At 64.8% G+C, this 21,158-nt stretch overlaps 1 protein-coding gene across 4 annotated transcripts in view; it reads left to right on the top strand.

Annotated features, from left to right (window-relative positions):
* The first annotated feature begins 4,969 nt into the window (after positions 1-4,969).
* AHDC1 (AT-hook DNA binding motif containing 1) overlaps positions 4,970-21,158 on the top strand; it is a 53,030-nt gene continuing 36,841 nt past the window's right edge. The window contains exons 1-2 of one of the 4 annotated variants that reach the window (XM_065857135.2): positions 4,970-5,095; positions 5,535-5,655. Coding sequence is in view for 1 of the 4 variants with exons in the window: in XM_065857133.2 (XP_065713205.1) it covers positions 5,520-5,655 (136 nt within the window). In the remaining 3 variants the exon portion in view is untranslated. Of the gene's footprint in view, positions 5,096-5,164; positions 5,246-5,436; positions 5,656-11,011; positions 11,159-21,158 lie in introns of those variants that run through there. The other 3 variants (XM_065857136.2, XM_065857133.2, XM_065857132.2) reach the window with 3 other exon arrangements.

The raw sequence follows: 21,158 nt of genomic DNA, 5'->3' as shown, positions 1-21,158 counted from the left end.
GGCCGGATCCTCCCCCCGGGCATGGGGGGGGGGCACCTCTATGAAAAGAACAGCGAAATGCCCCCCCCGGTGTCCCCAGGCCCTGTGGGGCTGCAGCACCAGCTCCCCTTGCAAAGAAAAACTTGGGAAAAAGGGGTGGGGAAGCATTTGGGTTTGCAAAGCTGCCCCCCCCACAGGATACCCCCCCTGCCCCCCCCAGCAGGGACCGTCCGCTCCTGCTGCCCCCTGGCCATGTGCCTTAATGAGGCAGCAGCCTGGGGTTAATTAGCAAGGGGTCCCTGTGTGTCTAGGGGGGGAGCTGCTGGTCCCCTCCCCTGTGTGACCGTGGGGGGGTCCTGTGCCTGGAGGGGGGGCAGGAAGGGGTTAATTTTCCTGCAGCTTGGCCTCCCCAGCAGGACCCAGCTGTGGGCAGTTAATGAATTCCCCAGCACTGGTGGGAAGGGGGGACTGGCCCCTGCCCCATCTGGGGGGCTCAGGCAGGGAGGGGGGCACAGGGCCAGTGCCAGCAGGTTTGGGGACATGCCAGGGGGCTTGGGGACGTGCCAGATTGCAGCCACGCCTGGGGCTGGGCACCCCGGGATGCGGGGCTGCCCTTTGAAAGCTCTTGGGGACAGAGAGCGGCGCCCAAGGCTGCAGGGACCCGCGTGAAAGGGCTGAAGGGATGGACACCTGTCCTGGCTTCTGTCCTTCTGTCCTTCTGTCCTTCCGCCTTCTCCCCCCACGGGTGCCCCAAGGCGGGGGAGAAGGGGTTAAAGGGTGTCACCCTGGGGTGACCGCAGGCTGGGCAGGAGAGGGGACATCGATTTTATGTTAATGCTGGGCTGCATCGACCAGGGACGGAGGGACCGATGACTGACACGGGGCATGGCCGCCTGCCTGCTCCTGCGGCCACCGTCACAGAGCCCCGTGTGCCACCACCCAGGAGCGATGGGGGGCGGGAAGGAGGCTGGGGCCCCCAAAGGTGCTGCAAGGTGGATTTTCACCGCAGAGCCTGGGTTGGGTGCTCAGGGGGAGCGTGGCCGTGGGTGCTGGGGAGGGCAGAGCTCAGCACCCGGCTGCGGGGGCTCTGGGTGGCCCTGTCCCCCCAGGTCCCTGCAGCAGCGCTGGCAGCACCGCAGAGCCGAGCCCTGGCTGCAGCATCTTCCAGCCGGGAGGCAAACAGCTCCGTGTCACCTCCCTGCCTGCAGTGGGGGCCGAATCCTTGGTGCGGAGGGATTGAAACCCCCCCAACACTCCCCAGGACCCCCCCATCATGCCCATACTTGTTTTCCTTGCTCCTGCCTGCAAACCCTGCCCGGCCCCGCTCCGGCTGACTGCTCTGCCGCTCCGTGCCAGCCCGGGGCCAGGCGAGCGTGGCAGGAGCTCATGGGGGGGTTTGGGGGGGGTCCTGGAGCGAACGTGCCCACCTGGTGCCAAACACGCGGTGGGCGCAGGTGTGAGAGCGCTGCAGATGGCGGCGCCGCAGACCCTGGCGTGAAGGAGCCACGGCACCGTCACCTCCCCTCGGGGTCCCCGCGGGGAGCCGCGTCTCCCTTGTGACCGGGAAGGAGCCATCCCCGCCCAAAACGAACCTGGGGAGCAGGTCTGTCCCTGTCCCCTTCAGCCCAAGCACCAAGGGACCGGCAGAGCCCGCATGGCGGCTGGGTCGCGGATCAGAGCCGCGTCCCCGCGGCGGCGGTGGCCAAACAACAGTGGAAAACGGCCAAGAATGTGGTTTTAGGCTTGACCAGGCTTGAGACTGGCTGGTCTGGGCCTGCAGGGACTGTGTCCCCACAGGGGAAACTGAGGTGCAGAGGGACTTATCCGCAGTCAGCTCAGCACCGGTCACTGGGAGGGGACACGTTTTCCCATGGAAAAAACAACTGAGATTTGGGAAGAGACGCAGCAGCGTCTGTGGCAGCGAGCGGGGAGCAGCGGGATCTGGGGATGGGGGTTTCCTGGGTGAAGCGAGGGTGGGGACAGTCGGGTGACACCGCAGACCCAGGCGGATGGGGAGGGGGTGCAGGGGGAGTCTCGCTCTGACCAGAGCACGGTGCTGGTTGGGGCTGCTCAGAAATGGTTGTACTGGGGAGAAATTCGGCTGTGGCTCTGGGGCAGCACAGGGCTGGAATTCAGGGGGGCTGGGGCTCTTCTGCTGCAGTTACGTTTATCAGGGTAAAAATCTGCCTGGCTCAAAGTCCTCCACAGCTGCTGGAGAGCAGGATCCCCCCCAAATCTGATGGGGGTCTCTGGACTGTGGTCTCCACAAAGGCAGCTCCGCATCCCAGCAATGCAGCAGACACCTTTTGCCCATTAAACACCCACCGCACCCATGCACCCCAGATCTCCCCCGCTGCACCCCGCTGCCTCCAAACCCCCTGATCCCACCCCGGGGAGCTGGGGGCTTTTGGGATGCTGCCACCACCACCCCGCCAAGCCAACCCGAGCTCTCTGGGGACAAACCCATGCAGGTCACCCCACTGGCCTGATCCTGGCAAGGGTGATGGCGACTGGGACCTCTGTCCGCCAGATTTGGGGGGCACGGGGGACCGGACTCCCCGGGGAGCCGTGCGCAGGGACGCCGGTGGGAGCCGGGGACAGCGGTGGCCCCGGCTCGGTAAAGCAGCCACTAGATGGTAGCGTAGGTCCACGCCAACGCTGCTGACACAGCACTTGGCTAAGAGAGGGGACAAGGTGCCCGGGTGACCCGGGTGGCCCTGGGGACACGCCTCCGCTGTCCCCCTCCCCCAGTAAAAAGAGATGGCGGCGGGGCTGAGCACCCGCGGAGTTGTGACACGGGTGGCGTGGGCATCGCTCCCACGTCCCAGTGCCGCCTGACACGGCGGGAGCTGCCAGTGACCGTCACCGCGACCATGAGCACGCCCGTGCCCATCAGCCCCTCTCTGAACCGGGGGCAAGGGGAGGACCCCACTCCCAAACCCATCGCATCCATGTTCCCACCTCCACACTGAACCACCCGGGGACAACCACAGGGCACCAGCCTGACTTGATGTGACGGGGGGACAAAGCCAGGCCTGGGGACAAGCGGGGTGACCCACAAGGCACCCAGCTCAGCACGGGGGTGCTGGGCACCCGTGGGAGCTGCTGCGCAAGGACTGTGCTGCAAATCGCTTTGCTTCGCTCCTCACCCTCACTCCCAGCCCTGCCGAGGGCTCGATGCCAGACTGATATATATATTTTATGATAACTATAGAGATGCACTTCAAACCTGAGAAGGGACTTTGACAGTTTTAAGCATCTCTTTGATTAATACATGACCTTTTAATGCTTTGGATTAAATTAATAAATCTTTTACATTCTAACCCATTCTGCTTGCAGTGTAATGTTTTTTTGCACGACCTCCTTCTCTCCCTGCCCATGCGAGACAACTGACCCGTCGCTCCGTCCCGCTGCCCCCGTCCACATGCAGGTACAGCAATACGCGGGCTTGCAATATTCATAGGGCGCAAAGCCCTGCAAGGCGAGAAGGGAGGGATCCTGCTGGTTTTTTTGAACCCTCCCTAAAAATAGCAAGAAAATTCAAAGCTGACATTCAGGGCGAGGGGACGAGGAAGCCTGCAAAGTTGCTCACTCAGCCACCAGCAATTGCAGCGATCCTGTCTGCGTGTGCAGATTCCTCTGCTGACCAGGCTGGAGCCCAGGCCTCTCCGCACCGCTCCCAGGAGCGACGCAGACCCATTCCCATCCTTACCCAGGCTGTGCAGAGCCCAGCGGTCCCCAGTCCATCCCACCAATCCCGCTGGGGTGCGTGGAACCCCAGTGATGGAGCTGCCAGCTTTTCGGGTGCAATAGGTCCCTGCTGGGAGACAACTCTTAGCTTGACCACAGCTCCCCAGTTTGTCCCAGTCTGGTGGCGAAGCTGGAGTGCCCAGAACGTAAACTGAGTGCAGACTCGCTCCTCGCCGCCTGTTGATCAGAGACAAGCATCAAACCCCAACCTGCACCAGAGGGCTGCTGGAAAACCAGGTGCTGTGTGCCTCCCTGCACCCATGTGTTATTTCATCGATGACTCACGTGTTATTAGCAGCCAAGCAATATTCCCAATTCCCTGGAGTTAACCCTTCACTCGTCACTCACAAAAACACAATGTCATAACAAACATCAGTGGTATTATCTACTTTAATTATATTGTATCTACCCAGCTCTGGGAACATTAACATTGGCGGAGACTTGGAGGGAAGGAGCTGGAGAGATGCTCGACGAGGAGGGAGGTCACGGGATGCTCGGGGAGGTGGGGGACAGCTCCCCACTGTGCCATCGCTGTCCCAAGGGGCCGTGGTCACCACCTGCCCTCCTGGCATCCCCTCTGCGACCTGGCTGAGAGGGGACACAGCGCCATACCCCAAAGAATGAGAGGAACTGGGTGTTGCCAAACAGCGGGGAAGTTTCCAGGCCCCAGACTTCAAATAAAAAGAATTAAAAGTGAGGAAAAGAAAAAAAAAAGAGGGGGGGTGGTGTATTGCTTGGGGGTGCATAAGGGCACATGGGTGCTGAGCCAGGGTGGGTGATGAAGTGAAGATGTGCACCCCGTATTGTGGTGGGGAGCTGTGTGTCTGTCTGTCCCCCCTCGCATGTTGAGGGCAGGGGGGTGCGCAGTGCGGGTGCAACCCAGGAGAGGGCAGCAATGCCCCGCGCATCCCATTGGGACCTCGGGGGGGGCACCTCGGGGCGGGGGGGGGTGGGCAAACCACCTAAGGTGGTTTGCCCACCCCCCCCCCGCCCCGAGGTGCCCCCCCTCTTAAGTAAGGGGGACCCCAAGCAGCGCGCAACGGAGACGCGCCGCTTTGCGCCCCTCCCTGCGCGCTTCGCAGCGACGGGGAGGAGAAAAAGCGGGGGGGAGAGGAAAGGAAGGAGGGGAAAAAAAAGAAGCGGGGGGGGGAGGAAAGGAAGGACTACAAGGCCCGGCATGCCCCGGCGGTGCTGCACGGCTCCCCGGGGTGCCGGATGCTGGTCGTACCGCTGACAGCGGAGAGAACCGGAGCCGCGGTCCCCGCCGCGCAACGGGAGAGGAGAGAGAGGGGCTGGGCGCGCCTCGCCGCCGGCTCCGCTCCCCCCCTTTTTATCCCAGCCCCCACAAAGCCGGGAGCGGCAGAAGGCAAGAGAGAGGGAGGAGGAGGTGGAGGAGGAGGAGGAGGGAAGAGGAGGAGGAGGAGGAAGGGGGGAGGCAGCGGCAAGCCAGGGCTCTGCTGCGCTGTGTCTTTCTTTGCTTTCCGCAGGCGGCGAGCGGCGGAGGCGCAGAGGGGAGGTCGGTTCCCCCTCCGCCTCCCGCTCCGCTGCCTTTTGTGTGTGTGTGAGAGGCGAAGGGGGGGTGGGGGGGAAAGAGGAGGCAAAAAATAATTAAAAACAACAAAAAAAAAAAGCTAAGCGGCAGAGGGGAGAGAAAAACCCGGAAAAAAATAAAATAGAGGGGTGGAGTGGGGGGAGAGGGAAGGAGGAAAGAGCAGGCAGGGGACGGAGGAGGGGGCGGGCTGGCAGGAGCGGAGTTGCCTTGGGGAGAATGTGAGCAGGAGGCGCTGGAAATGCTCTCGTTGAAGGTGGCGAACGGTGCCGAGGGCTCCGGGACTCCCGCGGCCGGTCAGGACGCAGCCCCGCCGGACGGCAGGAGCCTCCCCAAGCGGGCGGGTTCCGAGGGGCTCGGAGCGCAGCAGCCGGCGGGTGAGTACTGGGGACCCCCCGCCTTTGTGTGGGGCTGGGAGGTGGGGAGGAAGGGGGGGAGGACACACGGGACACCCCCTTCGGGTAGAGGGGGAGGTGGGGGGGAAGGAGGCGGTGTGTTGTCCCCCCCCGCGCCGTCCCCTCCGCTGAAGTTGCGCGGCGAGTTGGTGCCAAATTGCAGGAGTTTAATGGCACTTGGGGCGGGGAGGGGCGTGTGGGGAAAGGGGGGGGGACCGGGGCGAGCCCCCGGCGGGGGGGCTGCGATCTCCACGAGTTTGGCCGCCTCCCCTCGGCCGGCCCCCGTCGTCCCCCCCCCACCGCCGCCTTTCCCCCCCCGCGGCTGCAAGGGCTGAGTGACAGCTGTCAGAGCGGCTCCCTCCGCTGGAAGGCAGAGCCGGAGTCGAGCGTGTCAACAGCGTTTGGGGTTCACTTGGCTTCCTGGGGGGACGTGGGCCCCCCCCGGGGCAGAGCATCCCACCCTTTTCCCGGGGGAGCGCGGGCTGGTCCGCGGGGGGCAACCCCGGAGGAGGGCGGTGGGTGGGTGGGGGGCATTCGCCACAGCCCCGTCGGCAAAGTTGCGTGGTCCGTGGCGCGGGGCTCGGCGAGTGGTTGTCACTTCGGTGCCTGTCATCCCCCCTCTGATTTGTTTTTATCGATCAGCTGATTTAAATCCACCCACCCCCACCCTCCCCCGCCCCCCCCGGCGCGGCCCCTCGGTGCTTGCAATGGGGACCACAGAGCACTGGTGGCTTTGGCAGGGGCTGGAGTCACCCCATGGAGTCATGCTAATGCCAAACCCTCTGCCCACCCTGGGGACGTGCTCGGTGTCCCCAAGGCCGAGGCAGGTGGAGACACCTGGGTCCCTGCTTGTTTACGTGCTGGCGGAGGATGTGGCCACGGCTGTGCCCAGGTGGCCTCGTGCATCCAGCCCCTTCTGCCCGTGGCTACCAGAACGGCCACCGAAAGCCACGGGCTGAGCTCATTGTGTGCCGTCGTGAGCCCGGGCGCGCTGTGGAGTCGCTCCAGATTTATCCTGGCGTGACAGAGAGCAGAAGCGAACCCCCGGGGGCGACGGGCACGGATCCTGCCCGCTCGCTTTCGACCCAGGCGCCGGCGGGTGCTGGGGGCGCGTGGTCTGAATCGGGGCCCCCCCACCTCCCCAGGCCTCCCCTCCTTCCTCGCCCCCCCCCAGGTGTCCCCTTACACTGGCTTCTCCTGCTGGGCTGAGGAATTTGCAGGGGAGGGTGGTGGTGGTGGTGGGGAGGGGGGGAAAGAGGAGGGCGGGGAGGGGGGGGCTGGAGAAGGGATGGCGCGGCGCCAAATTCCGCTCTGCCATGTCTCTGTAACCTGAATAGGCCAACTCCATCCCTGGTGCGAGTCCCCCGGGGCTCTGCCGCGCTCCGATGCAGTCAGGCGGGAGGTGGCTGCTGGGCTCCAACCCCCACGTCCCCATAAACCACAGTCCGGTTCCCTCCCCTCCGCCGTGTCTGGCGAGCGGACGCCCGCCGGAGCCACCGCGCGCCCGCCGGAGCCACCGCGCGCCCGCCGGGAACCGATGGGGCAGGAGCTGGAGGTGGCTGGGAGGGTTTGGTGGCCAAGGGCTGGCACCGTGATGGGGACGGGGTAGCCAAGGACACGCCGGGAGCGGGGTGGCCAGCGGAGGAGAAGCGATGGAAGCCCGTGGAAGGTTATGGCAAGCCGGGGGGGGCCAGCGCTGCCCTGGCCTCTTTAGAGGAGGCAGCAGGGACCCGGGGCAGGCTATTTCTGCTGAGATCCCGAGGAAAGCTCTGGGAGAATTGTGGGCTTCTATAAATAGTGTGTGTCAGCCGAGTGGAAACAGGGCCTTGAAATGCTCCTGCTATTCTCCCGAGTGCTTTGGAACCAGCTCTTGGTAAACAGGGCAGTGGTGGGGAGGGCTGTTTCCTTCTTCCGGGCTCGTGGTGAGGGGGAGCGGGAGGGCCGGGGGGGGGATTTTTGCCTGGTGATAGGGCAGGGCTGCCCCCCCGGGGCCGGCCGGCTGGATGCTGGGCTGCGGCCGCGCTGCCCGGATGCGGGATGTGGCCCCTGAATGCGTCGCAGATGTGTTGTGTGTGTGTGTGTGTGTCCCCCGCCGTCCCCTCCCCAGCCTCGCCGCCCGCCGAACTTCAGGGCTGGGATGTGCCGCACGGTCTGGTCCTCGGGGAGCTTGGTGATGCTGAGGGGGCTGTCGGGGTGCGAAGGCTCGGCTGGCCGGGAGATGCTCGGCAGGGCTCCTCTTCTCTCCTGCGGGGTCACAGCCTGGTTGTCCTGCTCCGCACCGCGTGTCCGTCTGTCTGTCCGGGCTGGAGTTGTTCGTGCTGTGCCTCGGGACGCACGCTGAGCGATGCCTGGGCTCGGCACTGTGCTGGAGCGCAGGGATTCGGTCCTGTGGGGCCTTTCCCCGGCGCACCCAGACACCCGGGGCGCTGGGGACCCCTCCCTCGGGGACCTTTGCGTGGAGCGGGGACGTGGTGACGTGTGCCCAGGGGGTTTCCTCGGCTCCCCAGTGCACCCTGCGCTACGGGTGAGCATTTCGGCTTCGCACGAGGACCGAGCGCCATGCACAGCATCACCTCCCCTCGCACCCGCACCCTGGTACTACCCTGTACCACAGACGGTGGCTCGAAACCTGCGTTATTGCTATTTTTGCCCTCAAACTCGCACAGAGGGGAAGCGAACGCCGTGCTGCTGGGGTGCCCGCCGGGAATTTTTAAGGCGACGTGGCGAGGGGATCCGGCGCGCTCGCCGTGGGGTTTGGCATCGCAAAGCGCAGCAGCCGTTGGTTCACCGGGGTGCCGCGGGATGCGGGGCTCACCCTGCCCCATGGGTGCCCGGCCCGGGGAAGCCTGGGGTGCTCTGCGTGGGCGGGAAGGGCCGGGTGCTGCGTTCTGTTTGTTGTTGGGTTTTTTTTCTCTCCATCTTTGTATTTTTTTCCCCCATTCCTTTTTCCTTTTCTGTTTCTCTCCCTCTCTGTGGGTTGAGCGCTGGGGCGACAGACAGGGAAAGTCTGAGCAATGGTCTCCGCGCTGGTGCTGTCTTCAATCACCGCGTCCCAGAATCCCTCGCTCTGGGCCTTCTAGGCACAAGGGCTTACAGCGAAAATCGGCAGCTGCAGCTGCGAGTGAAAGCACAAGAGCCCGGCTGGGGCTTTGGCATCGGCAGGAGAGCAAAAAAAAGCTGGGGGAGGCGAGAAGGGAAAGGAACGGGGAGTGGGGGGGGGAGAAAAATATGCCCTGTGGTTTTTTTCCAGGGTTGTGTTACAGAGCATCGGTTCCCGGGCGCGGGAAGAAGAAGTGGGAGGGGGGGGTGCAGAGCGGTGCCTCCGGGGAGCTCATTAAAATCCATCGGCTCCCCCCTTTTTTCGGCGGCCGAGGGAGGCTGGTGCGCGGTGAGGAGGGAGGGACGTGCTGGAAGGAACATGCCTGCGGAGCGGCTGCCCGGTGGGGACAGTTCCCGACGCGGCAGGAACGCGGCCCCGGGGGGTTCACCTGTTGGGGCACGTAGGACGGGGCTCGTGCCAGCGGGGCCGTGACAAGGGCGGGGGTGTTCCGGGGACTCCCTCCGCACCCCCGGGACACGGCGCTGGGAGCTGTGATGAGCTGCGTGGTGCGGGGGAGCGATGGGTGATCTGCGGGGATGGGGTGCAGGGGTCAGCGGGGTGCAGGATGGTGCTAGCAGGAGGTGTTGGTGTGTGCGCAGGCAGGGTTTGGTGCGTGGAGGGGGGCAAGGTGCGTTTAGACAGGTGCTGCCACTGTGGTGAAACCTCCGGTGAAGGGGACAGGGACAGACAGCAGCGGGAACACCCCCGCGGTGCCGAAACTCACCCCGCGCAGGTGTGAACGCGGATGAGAGCCGGCGCAGCCTGGCCTGGTGCTATGCAGGGAGACAGGGGAGCGGCAAAATGTGGTATTGATCCTCTCCGAGGGAGAGCAAAGCGGTTCTGGCATCCGCCAGCTCCAACCTCTGCCCTTCCCGCTGCTAAATGAGCTCCAGGCGGAGGGAGCTGCATCCCATCCCTTTCCATCCCATCACCCTCAGCCCATTCCATCCCATCCTATTCCACCCCATCCAATCCCATCCCCCTCATTCCATCCCATTCCATCCCATCCCCCTCATCCCATCGCATCCCATCCCATCCCATCGCATCCCATCCCATCCCATCCCATCCCATCCCATCCCATCCCATCCTATTCCACCGCATCCAATCCCATTCCATCCCATCCTATTCCACCCAATCCCATCCTATTCCACCCCATCCAATCCCATCCCCCTCATTCCATCCCATTCCATCATATCCCCCTCATCCCATTCCATCCCATCCCATCCTATTCCACCGCATCCAATCGCATTCCATCCCATCCTATTTCACCCCATCCCATCCCCCTCATCCCATTCCATCCCATCCTATTCCATCTCATCAATCCCATCGCCCTCATTCCATCCCCATCCCCTTCCCCACATCCCCTTCCCATCCCATCCCCATCCCTTCCCCATCCCCTTCCCCATCCCCTTCCCTTCCCTTCCCATCCCATGCCATCCCATCCCATCCCATCCCATCCCATCCCATCCCATCCCATCCCATCCCATCCCATCCCATCCCATCCTTGTTCTTCCACTGCCGCCGCCCCCGGGGCCCCAAGCCCCGCGCAGGCTCTTCGCCTCCTGCTGACTTCAGCGCCTGGGCTTGGGCTCGGCGCCTGTGCATTCCTCGCAAAACCTGGGCCTAAAATATCTGGAGGAGGACGGAGCGCCTGGGGCGAGGGAGATGAGCTCTGGGGCTGCGGGAAAGAGAGAGGCTGCTGGGCTGGAGGCAGCGGGGCCGCTCCGCTCCCGCCAGCCCCCCGGGAATTCGCTGGGAATAAATCTCAGCCGGGGAACTCGGCGGCTTGGCTTGGGATGGATGCACCGGGGCAGGAGCAGCGGCAGGAGGGGAGCGCAGCGCCCTGTGCATCACTGATCAGTGGCATGGGTGACAGGGAGCAGCGTGGCAAGGAGACCAGGGAGCGGGGCGCAGGGTGGCATGGGGACAGGGCAGTGGGTGACGGGGGAGCGGGTGGCAGGGAGCAAACCGGGGCTGGGTGGCTGAGGAGGGACAATCAGTGCCGAGAGGGAGGTGCTGGGCGGGAGCCGTGTGGGAACCGGTTTGCGAGGTCCAGATTGGCAGCAGATCCTGAACCAGGAGGAGCTGAGCATCCCCGCGGCCCCTGCCGAGATCAGACGAGACGACAGCGACTCGGTTTGGGGGAAGAAATTGGAGGCGGGGGAAGCTTTTTGCTTTTTTTTTTTTTTTCTGAAATGAAATTTGAACCCCAAAGTGGGAGGGAAGTGGAGGTGGGGGGCACGGCTCTCTCCACATGGTTATTACTGCTGTTTTCCACCCAGCTGAAAGGAGAATGTAGCTTAATATGGACCCGCAGGGAGGAGAAGCGATCGGGAACGGGGATTTGGCAGGAGGGAGCTGGGAAACAGCGAGAGAGACGTAGAGGTGAGAGTGGCCAGAGCTTTGCTTTGCCCAGGGAGGTGTTTGCAGCCCGGCCGGGGAGGTCGGAGCTGGGCTGGAACAAGGCGCTATTGTTCTTGGCGAGCAGGGGGCCGGTTTGCGGCCCCCCCAGGCCCGCCGAGCTGGCGGAGCCGGCGCGGGAGGTTTTTGGGAGCAGTTTTCCCGGCAGGTTGCTGGCTGGGGGAGAGCTCAGGGTGTCGGGGTGCACCCAAGGGACCGGTTGAGATGCCGGGGGAGGCGAACGGGTGTCGTGCCGGGCTGGGGGTGATGGCAGGTGAGGCGGGGGCAGGACGGGGATGAGCTGGGGGACATTCGGATCAGCGAGCGGGAGGGTGGGGTGGGGGCTCGGTGACCAGGGGGCAGCATGGGGACAGGGCTGTGCGAGTGGCGGTGGCACAAAACCCGGCGTCCCTCGGCTGGCGGCTCCTCGAAGCGCGCGCGGGGCTGGGGAGGGCAAACGGGGGGGCTTCTCCTCTTTCTGGCCTGGGGACCCCCCCTGTCACCCCATAGTCCGGGTCCTGCTGCGATCCCCTCTTGGCTGTTGGCATGTCCCCATTGCCACCATCCCGCGTGTCCCCTGGGTCCCTGGCCCCAGCGCCTGCCGTCGCACGCTGTCACCATCTGGCTGTTCCCAGCACCGGGCACGGGGGTGTCGGCGAAAGCAGCCGCCCCATCCCACTGCCACCATCAGCTGCTGCGTTGCCACAGCCACCCGCTGTCCCCTGTGCTTGGGGACACCCCAGGGTGCCAGGAGGAAGAGGAGGAGGAGGAGGAGGAGGAAGAGGAGGAGGAAGAGGGCAGCCCTGTGACCGGGGAGGGGGTGGCGAGGCAGGACCAGCCTTTGCAGGGCTCACAGCGATGCTGAGCTTGTCCCAGCGCTCCCTGTGCTGTGGTGAGGGGACAGCCCTGCCCCCCCCGACCCAGCTGGAAAGGAGAGACCCCCCCCACACACACAGTGCAACCCTGGCATGTGCTCCCCATCCCCCCCCCGGCAAGTTCCCACCTCTCGGATGCTTCAAACGCAGCAGCGATGCCCTAAAGGCAACAGAAGCACCTTAGCAAGTGCACACGAAATATTTGCACACGCATGGGTGGCTTTGGGTCCGTCCACCGCTGCTCTCACCCTTCCCCAGCCTCATGCCCAGGGTCTCCCTCTCTAGACCCCCCAAATTTAGGGGGGATACCCCTGGGGGGCTTCTTTCCTTGAAGACAGGGGTGTAATATTGAATTGCTCTGCTCCAACCGAGCTGGCACTGCTGTGCCACCCTGACTGTGTGTCATCATGTGTCCCCCCCAGCCACACGTGGTGGCACCGCAGCATCACCCGCCTTCCCCATCCTTCATCCCCGCGCTCTCCCCTCCTCTTCCTCCCAGCCTTGACACCCCGCAGCCGGGCTGGGTGCCCATGTTGGAGGGGGGGGTAACAGCGTTCCCCTCCCCGGCATTCCTCGGGAGTGAAACACAAGAGCTGGCAGGGCACTCCTGCTTTCGCTGGCCTCCGGTGCCTGAACAAAGCCCTCCTGCCTCTCCCGGGGTTTGAAACAGGAGAGGTGCTGCGTGGCGAAGCGAAAATGTCCTATTTTGGGTTTTGAGAGTGAAGGGTGGGGGGACAGGGGTGGGTACGGTCCCCGCGGGGACCGTACCCACCCCATGGCATCGTCCCCAGTTTGGGGGATGCCGGAGGCTTGGCCGCTGGCCCTTGGCTGGGCTTTACATCTCGCTGCCATCATATTGCTATGGAAACCGAGCCCTGGAGAGCACCGCTTCAAGCCCAGTTTGGCCCCAGTTTGGTCCCAGTTTAGCTCGCAACTCTCGTACATCCATAGCAATACAGGTTGGTGTTACCCGGACCGCCTTCATCCCCACGTTTGGGATGCTGCATCCCAGAGGGATCATGCGCTCCGGCCCCCACCCCGCAAAGTCCGACATCCCCTCTGCTTGCAGAATAAACCCCATCCAACTCCTTCCCCACCGCCCCCGGTGAAACAGGCCCCTGTCGGAGCGCAGTCCCCGACAGCGAAGGTTATTTTAATGGATGCATTACTTTAAACGAACCCTCCGCCATCTGTTCCACCCCCTAATTACGCATGCAAGGAAAAAAAAGCCCCATCTCACAGCCAGCGCAGGAGAAAGTAAAGATATAAGTGATTTAAATGCATGTTATCCGCAGCTCTGCCGGCAGCTGGGCTGGGCTGCGCTCCTCATCTTCATCTTCCTCCCCGGGCAAGTTGCAGGCAAGAGGGATGATGGTTCTGCTGGGTCCGGCAGCTGCCGACACCTCGGGGCGCCGGACGGTGGGTGCAGCAGGGGTGGGAGTTTGGTGGCTGCGTCCCCGTTGTCCCCCTGAAGGTTGGCGGTGCCTGCCAGGCTCGGCGTGGTGGCGGCTGAGCCTCCAAAGCGCGGGGACACGCCGCCGTCCCTGGGCTGCCGCGGTGCATGGCGGGGGTTTTGGGGATGGGGGGGAGCACCCTGGGCTCCTCGCTCTGCTGCTGGTTTGCGTGGGCTGGGGGTCCCGTGGTGCCGGCGCTGGGGGTGTGGAACCCTCCTGGGTGACACTGGGGTCCTTGTCCCCTGGGAGGGGGACTGTGGGGGCTCTGCTGGGGGGAACGGGGATGTTTCGCAAGCAATGACTGTGTTTCCATAATCCATCCCAAAATACAGGGGTCTGGGTGATGTTTGACCCTGGGGGGTCCCTTGGGGCTGCAGAGGGTGGGGTGGGGGGGTCTGGATAAGCCCCCCCCGAGAGGCAGAGCCTGGAGATGTTGGCAAAACGCAATTTTTAAGTCACCCTCGTGGTTTGGGGAGTCCCAGCGGGGGCGGGGGGGCTGCCAGCGCACCGGGGCTGCAGCACAGCACCGTCCCCAGGGCTGCCCCAGCGTGACTCAGTTTCCCCAGCGCAAACCCCCTCTCCTTGGGCCCCCACCCACGGGGCTGGGACGAGCGAGCGGTGGCCCTTTGGGTGACCCCGCGGTGCCAACGCCAGACCGCGACCACCATAGCGAGGCCACCGCCTGGCGCCGGAGCCGACGGCGGTCCTGGGTGCCGGCATCCTCCCCCTTTTCTCCCTCCGTGTCTCCGTGCCTGACTGCAGCAGATGCGCCAGCTCTGCAGGAAGAGGGAATTAAGTTGGGCTGGAGGAATTTTTCAAGATTGCTGCAGGCCTGAGGGTCTCGGGTCCCCCCGCGGAGATGGGCAGTCATGCAGAATTAATCCTCTCGGCAGCCTGGCTCAGCTTCAGCCGGTGCAAAGCTCCGGGAGAGCGCGGGGGGCGATGCTGGGGGCGGCTGAGCGAGCCCCCGGCGCCTCTCGCCATCGATGGGGGAAATTTGTAATGAAAAATTTAAAAAGCCCCAACTCAGCCTTTTCCGCCCCCTACACCTCCCAAAACCTGGAGGTGGGACTCGTGGGGGGGAGGCGGGAGGATTCTGCAAAGCTGAAGGAAAAACCTGTTTGCTGGAGCACACGGAGCCCAGCGCGGGGAGAAGGCGCCGGGACGCATCCTACGCTCGGGGAGCGGGGCTGGGTACAGCCCTGTGCCACGGGGACGGGCTGACGGGTGCTGTGGGGGTCACCCCTTCGCTGCCATCCCCCAAACCCATCTGCAACGGGCTCAGGAGGTGGCAGGAGGCAGCTTGGGGACGCACCTGGTGTCCCCGTGTGCTGCACCAGCCGCACGTCACGTCCGAGGGGACGCCAGGGTGGCATCTGCGTGCCCCATGGCTCTGCCAGCCCCGTGGGCGGCCTCCTCCCCGTTGTCCCCCGTTGTCACCGGGGCTGTGGTGCCAGCGGGCTCAGTGGCTGCGTGACACCGGGCAGGGTGGCCCGCGAGGGCTGTGCAGCTGCCGCCGAGCCCTCTGCTCCTCCGGTTTATAAATAATGCAGCACCCAGGTGTGTTGGCAGCGCCAGCACCCGCCTGCAGCCCCGGGAGCTTCGGGGGCGAGCGGTGGGTGCTGTCACCCTGCCTGGGTGACACCGGGCACACCAGCCTGGCGAGGAGGGTGCGGAGCCCGGTGTCCCTGCACCCCCTCACTCCCCATGCTGTCCCCCAGCCCCACATGCCCCGGGTGGGTGGTGGCGGTGGCGGGTGCCCGTGGTGACCCCACGCGTGGGGACGTCCCTGCGCCTCGTGGCGGTGGCGCCGGTGGCGGCGCGCAGCTTGCATGGTTGCCATGGTGATGTGCCGGCGCTAACGAACCCGAGTAAACATTAACGAGGGAGAGCCCCACGCGGGGTGGGTGGGAGGGTGGGGGGGACGGCGGCGCTTGGGCCTGGGGACCCAGGCGTCCTGTGGGACTGGGTGCTGGTCGTGGGATCATCCATGTGTCTTAGGGTGCACTGGGGAGCATTGCCCTGGATTCCTGGGTCCCCTCCAGGCCATGCATGAGGCTTTAACGGGCAGACTGGGAGCTACTGGGTGCTGAGCAAGGTCCTTGGGGACAGGATGTATGGGTCCCCTGCCCAGCTTGGGGGCACACGTGGTAGGATGGTCCCAACCCCAAGGACCCAGGGGTCCTGCCCCACCTCTACCCAGCACCAGCCACCATCACTGTGCAGCACCCAGGGGTGCAGGTGTGGGGGAGATGCAGCCTGGACTGGGAGCCCCTCAGGAGCAGTGGGGATCTTGGGGCGCTGGTGGCCCTGCCACCTCCACTACCTGCGGTTGTTACCATGACTCAACTCCCCACATCCCTCCCTTTCATGGGGACCCACACCCCACTCTGGGTGGGGGCCAGAGTGGGGGTCAGCCCCTCTGCACCAGCAGCCCCCACCATGCCCAAGGTCCCCTCCAGCATTTAATGGTGCTGCAGCTCATTAACTGGAGGTGCAGGTGCCCCGGGTACCTTCCTCCTCCTGGAGGGCTCTTAATGAGCGGCTGCTAACGAGCTCCCGCGCTCTGCTCCCCGGGAAGAGGCTGATTGGTGAGCAGCACCCGGGAGCGATGCGCGGGCTCCTTTCGGGGGCTTGAAGGGGTCGAGTGACCCCAAATCCTCTGCCTGTTTGCCGTGCCATGGACGTGGCCTTTGCGCCATGCACGAAGGTCCCCATGTCACCAGAGCTGGGTGGTTCGCCGGCTCGGTGCCGGGGAGCGCCAATGGCTCTTGCAGCTCGTGACCTCGTTGTTTGTCACCCCGAGAGTGGGGGACAGGAGCGTGGCAGGTCCCTGCCTGCAGCCTGCCTGCTTTTGCAGCAGAGGTTTTGTACCTGGGGAGAGCTCTGAGCGCTGTCACCGTCACCGTCCTTCCAGGCGTGCGCAGACGTGCCGGTGCCACATCTCTCCCCAGCGCACGGCTGCCGCGGGGTGTGCGTCATGGGCACCTGGTGCCCCGTGCCTCAGTTTCCCCTCCTGGGGATACAGGGCCCTGGGGACAGGCGCTAGGGCTGGGCGGGCACACGAGGATGTGGGTTGAGCCTCATGTTGGTCCCCCCAGCCCCGTTTCTGTGCCTTTAGTCACAGCGTACAAAGCCACCCAAGCCCTCCTCGGGGTCTGTCGGCAGGGGGTTTCGGGGGGGCACTTGCAGGTCTGTGGCTCCCGTGTGCCCCAAAAATAACCCAGTGGCACCGATGTAGTGCAGGGGTTCAGGTCTGTGGGTACCCTGGAAAGGTGGGTGGGACGCAGCCTGGCTGGGGGGCCCTGAGGTTCAGCCCCCTCATCTGGGGGCTGTGGGGGGGACAGAGCCATCGATCCGCTCCGGGGCGGGTCCCCCCGCTCCCCTAATCCTCCGTGACACGGTGCCCGGCTCCGCGGTGGCTAATTGCAGCGTCCCCAGCTGAGGATTAGGGTTTAAAGTGGGGAAGGAGCAGCGGGAGCAGATGAGCTCCCCAAGCAACAAAGCTCCCGTTTCCCTGCAAAGCGACTTTTATTAGGGGTATAATTAAAAGCTGACAGGAGGGGAAAATCACAGGGAGGGTTGGGGCGAGGGATGGAGCCACCCGAAGGTCCCTGTGCTCCCCCAGGCGTCTGACCCGCCAGCCCCCGCTCCGACCGCAGTGTTTCTGGCAGGGCAGGAGGCAGCGAGGTGCTGGGCTGGCAGAGGAAATCCAAACTCAGCCCCTATGAAAGGGGCTTTGTGTGCCCGGGAAGGAACAACCCTCCTCCTCCTTCTTCTCCTCCTCCTCCTCCTCCTCCCTTGGCCACGGGGCCGCTTTCCCGCCTGGGGGTGGCCTTGCTGTGGGTACTGGAGGGAAACTGAGGCAGGGGGCAGCCCTGTGGACTCCTGTCCTGCTTGGGCTCCTGCAGGGGCTTTTCTCCGTGGCTCACACGCGTGGCATCGGCAGGGGACACGGCTGCGGGTGAGCCGGTCCCTGGGGACGGCCCTGCAGGGTCGCTTGGTGGGTCCTCCCCGCCGGGGCTGGACAAGGCTCTGCGAGCAGGGAGAGAACTGTGGGGACAGAGGGACATTTTCCCCTGTCCTCTTTATGCCACCACAACTGCCCTTTTGCCAGTGCCATCGCCTGCCTCAGTTTCCCTTCCCCCCCTGTGAGTGCCATGGCTGCCGTCCGGCCTGGTGGGACCCCGGACCACCCCAGGGGTTTCAGCCCACATTGGTGACCCCGGCTGCCCCTGAGGACGTGGCCAAGGTCCCCCAGGAGGGGACGTGTTGCATCACCCGGTGTCTCGCACACCGCTGGGCAGAAGCTGGTGGGAATGTCCCTCCGATGCGGGTCAGGTCCCACTGCAGGGGGGACGGCGGGTGGAGCGGGGCCACCTCAGCTGGGTGCTGGCCACCGGCCACCGGCCACCTTGCCCTGGCCCAGCCCCGGCTCCGGCGAGCGCGGGGGGGGCTTGTTCTGCGCCTGGACAGGAAGACGAATGAATTCCATTACGGGATCGCGATTTTATTCCACGTGTCAGAGAGCCTGAGATTAACTTGCTCACCAGGCTGTGACAAACCCAGACACTGCGTGCACGCGCGCGAGGGCTTCGCACGCTCGCCGGGCACGGAGCTGCCTGAGACCCCGTACCCGCTGCTGCTGGCACCTGGGCAGGGTGACACCGGCCGAGCTGGGGCCTGGCGCTGCCACCATGCTGTCCCCTGGCCGAGGGCTCCTGTGGCCACCCAAGGACACGGGTGCTGCGGCTGGGCGAGGGGTGAAGCATCGTCCCGGTGCAGCTCTCACAGCCCGGCACTGCGCCGGAGGCTGCGTGCTGCCAAAAAGCAGGCTGGGAGGAAGGCGGGAAGGGGACGTGGAGGTTTGGGGACATGTTGTGAGGGCTGGCAGTGCTGGGGTGTGACAAGGCCAGCGGGTCGCTCTCATCTTCCTCTGGCTGAGAGGCTGCCTGCCCTGGGAGAGCGTTGGGGCCGTGCAGCAGTGTGGAGACGTGCCGTGCCATTCCGTGCCGTGCTGACTGTGCTGTGCCGTGCCGTACTGTGCTGTGCCATGCCATGCCATGCCATGCCATGCTGTACTGTGCTGTGCGATGCCATGCCGTGCCATGCTGTGCTCTACCATGCTGTGCCATGCCATGCCATGCCATGCTATACCATGCTGTGCCATGCCGTGCTGTGCCGTGCTGTACTGTGCCATGCCATGCTGTACCATCCCATGACATGCCGTACCATGCTGTGTTGTGCTGTGCCATGCCATGCTGTGCTGTACTGTGCCGTGCTGTGCTGCACTGTGCCATGCCATGCTGTGCCATCCCGTGCCATGCCGTGTTATGCTGTACTGTGCTGTGCCGTGCCATGCTGTGCTGTGCCGTGCCGTGCCCTGCCATGCTGTACTGTGCCGTGCCATGCTGTGCTGTGCCGTGCCATGCCGTGCTGTACTGTGCCGTGCCATGCTGTACTGTGCCATGCCGTGCCATGCCATGCTGTACTGTGCCGTGCCATGCTGTGCTGTGCCATGCCGTGCCATGCCATGCTGTACTGTGCCGTGCCATGCTGTGCCATGCCGTGCCATGCCATGCTGTGCCGTGCCGTGCCATGCCATGCTGTGCCGTGCCGTGCCATGCTGTGCTGTACCGTGCCGTGCCATGCCGCGCTGTGCCATGCCGTGCTGTGGGGCCGGCTGCTCTCCCCTCGCCGCCCCCCCTGCGCGGGCGCAGGCAGCTGGCTCTGTTTGCTGGAGGCTTTGCACATTCCAGTTCGTGGGTCACTCGCCTTCGAAACCTCTCCGGGGACGGAGGCAGTTGGGAGCCGTAACAAACAACCCAAGGGCTCCAATGACGCCCGCGCCCGGCTCTGCCTGCCAGCACCGGGGGGGCTGGGGGACGGCCCCCTGCTCCCCTGGGGTGCGGAGGGGAGGTTTTTACTGGGAGGTCCCAGTAAAAATAACTGGGGAGGGTGGACATGCCGAGCGGGCCTCTTTGCAGGGCGCGGGGGTGGTTGCCTTTTGGGGAGCGGTGGGGCATGCAGGAGGGATGCTGCGGTCCCCTCTGCTCGTGGGGTGTCAGGGCTGGGGTGCAGAGGGGGGTGCTGGCGGTGGGGGCGTCACGCGGAATCCGAATGGGGAGGGTTGGGGGCAAGAGGGCAGCGCAGACAGCGAGCTTGGGGTGGCCGTGCTGGGGCTGGTTAATGTGTCCTGGAATGTGTGTCGGAGCCGTCCCGGGGAGATCAAGGGTCCGGCGGAGCGCGGGGGCTTGGGGGCTGCGGCTGCGCCTCGGGAGGCGCGGGCGGCGGTGGGGAAGGTCAGCCTTGGCCAGATGCAGCCACTCCACCCTCCTCCAGTGCTTTTGCACATTAATGCAAATGCACTGGCCTGAGTGGTTCATTAGCAGCATGTGGAATGGAATAATGCATCCGCATCCCATTAGTCTAATGAAAAAAAGGGAGCCGGCACCTGGAACAAAGCTGCCGACTCTTGGCTAGTGCTCTGGCTCTGCCATGCTGGGCTGGGGGCCCCCCCTCCCTTCCCATCCCTTCCCCTCCCTCCCCGCCGCCACCCCGCTCCTCCGAGCATCCTCACATGAGGGGACACCATCTCCAGGATGTCCCCATGGTAGGACGCAGCGCCGGGGGGAAACCCCGAGGTGGGCAGAGCCAGTCCCGGCATCACCCCCACAGCATCCCGGGGTGCGGGGCACCCCGAGCCGCGATTGCCGCAGAGGCGCTGGCCGGGGTGTCGGTGCCGGGCGGCGAGATGTCCCCATGTCCCTGGGGCTGGGAGCTGGGAGCCTGAAGGATTAGAGGAAACATTGCCAAACAAACCAGGCTGTGCCGGAACCAATTAGCCTCCAGCAGGCAGAGTTTCAGATGCTGTTATTTCTGCCTCTTCTCTTTTCTCTCCCCTCCTTCTGTCTCCCCCTTTTTCCCCCTCCCTGGCCCTCCCCAGCCCCTCCTGCCCGCCCCCAGCATCTCTCGCCATTCCTCTCCGTGTCGGAGCTTGTTTTGGGCACTGGCTCTGGAGTGAGTCATTGCCGCGCGTAGGGGATTTTAAAAGCTTTCTGCTGTCGCTGGGAAGCCGGTTTGGGCTGCTCCGGCGCTGGGGGTGGAACGCGATGCCTCGCAGACAACCCTCGTCTGGGGAACCCGAAAAAGTCAAAAATCCCCCACCTCGCTGCCCCAAACCCCCCCGGGGTCCCGTGGGCCCCCACTTTTTGCTGGGGTTGGCTCGGTCACCCCAGCCAAGCGGTTGAGTCACAGGCGAAACTTTGCGAGCCGTTGGAGCTTCCTCCGGCGGGGCCCCTCTCCGAGGAAGTGGTCTGCTGGGGCGGGAGCCCGCGGGGCAACCGCCCGGCCCCGGGGTGCAGCACGCAGGCGCTGGCGGCCGGTGCTGGAGCTCGAAGCGTGGGAGATTTTATTTCCCCCCCTCCCTCCTCCTTCCCTCCATCACCGCCTCCGCTGCCAGAGCCGGGGTGGGGGCCCTCCGGCGTGACCCTTCCATCGGTCCGCAGCTGGCCCTGGTCCCCCCCTCCCTTCATCCTCCTCCTCCTCCTCGCCTTGAGCTGCGCTGCTGAGGGACTGCAGCTCCCGTGGATCAGGAGGAGATTTAGGTCAAGCGCTCGGCTGAGTCGAAACAGCCATCTGTGTGCGGAGGAAACC

This window comes from Patagioenas fasciata, chromosome 25, assembly GCF_037038585.1.
Source record: "Patagioenas fasciata isolate bPatFas1 chromosome 25, bPatFas1.hap1, whole genome shotgun sequence".
Classification (NCBI taxonomy): domain Eukaryota; kingdom Metazoa; phylum Chordata; class Aves; order Columbiformes; family Columbidae; genus Patagioenas; species Patagioenas fasciata.
Note: the sequence above shows the minus strand (reverse complement) of the source record. Positions and strands in the feature narration are given on the sequence as shown.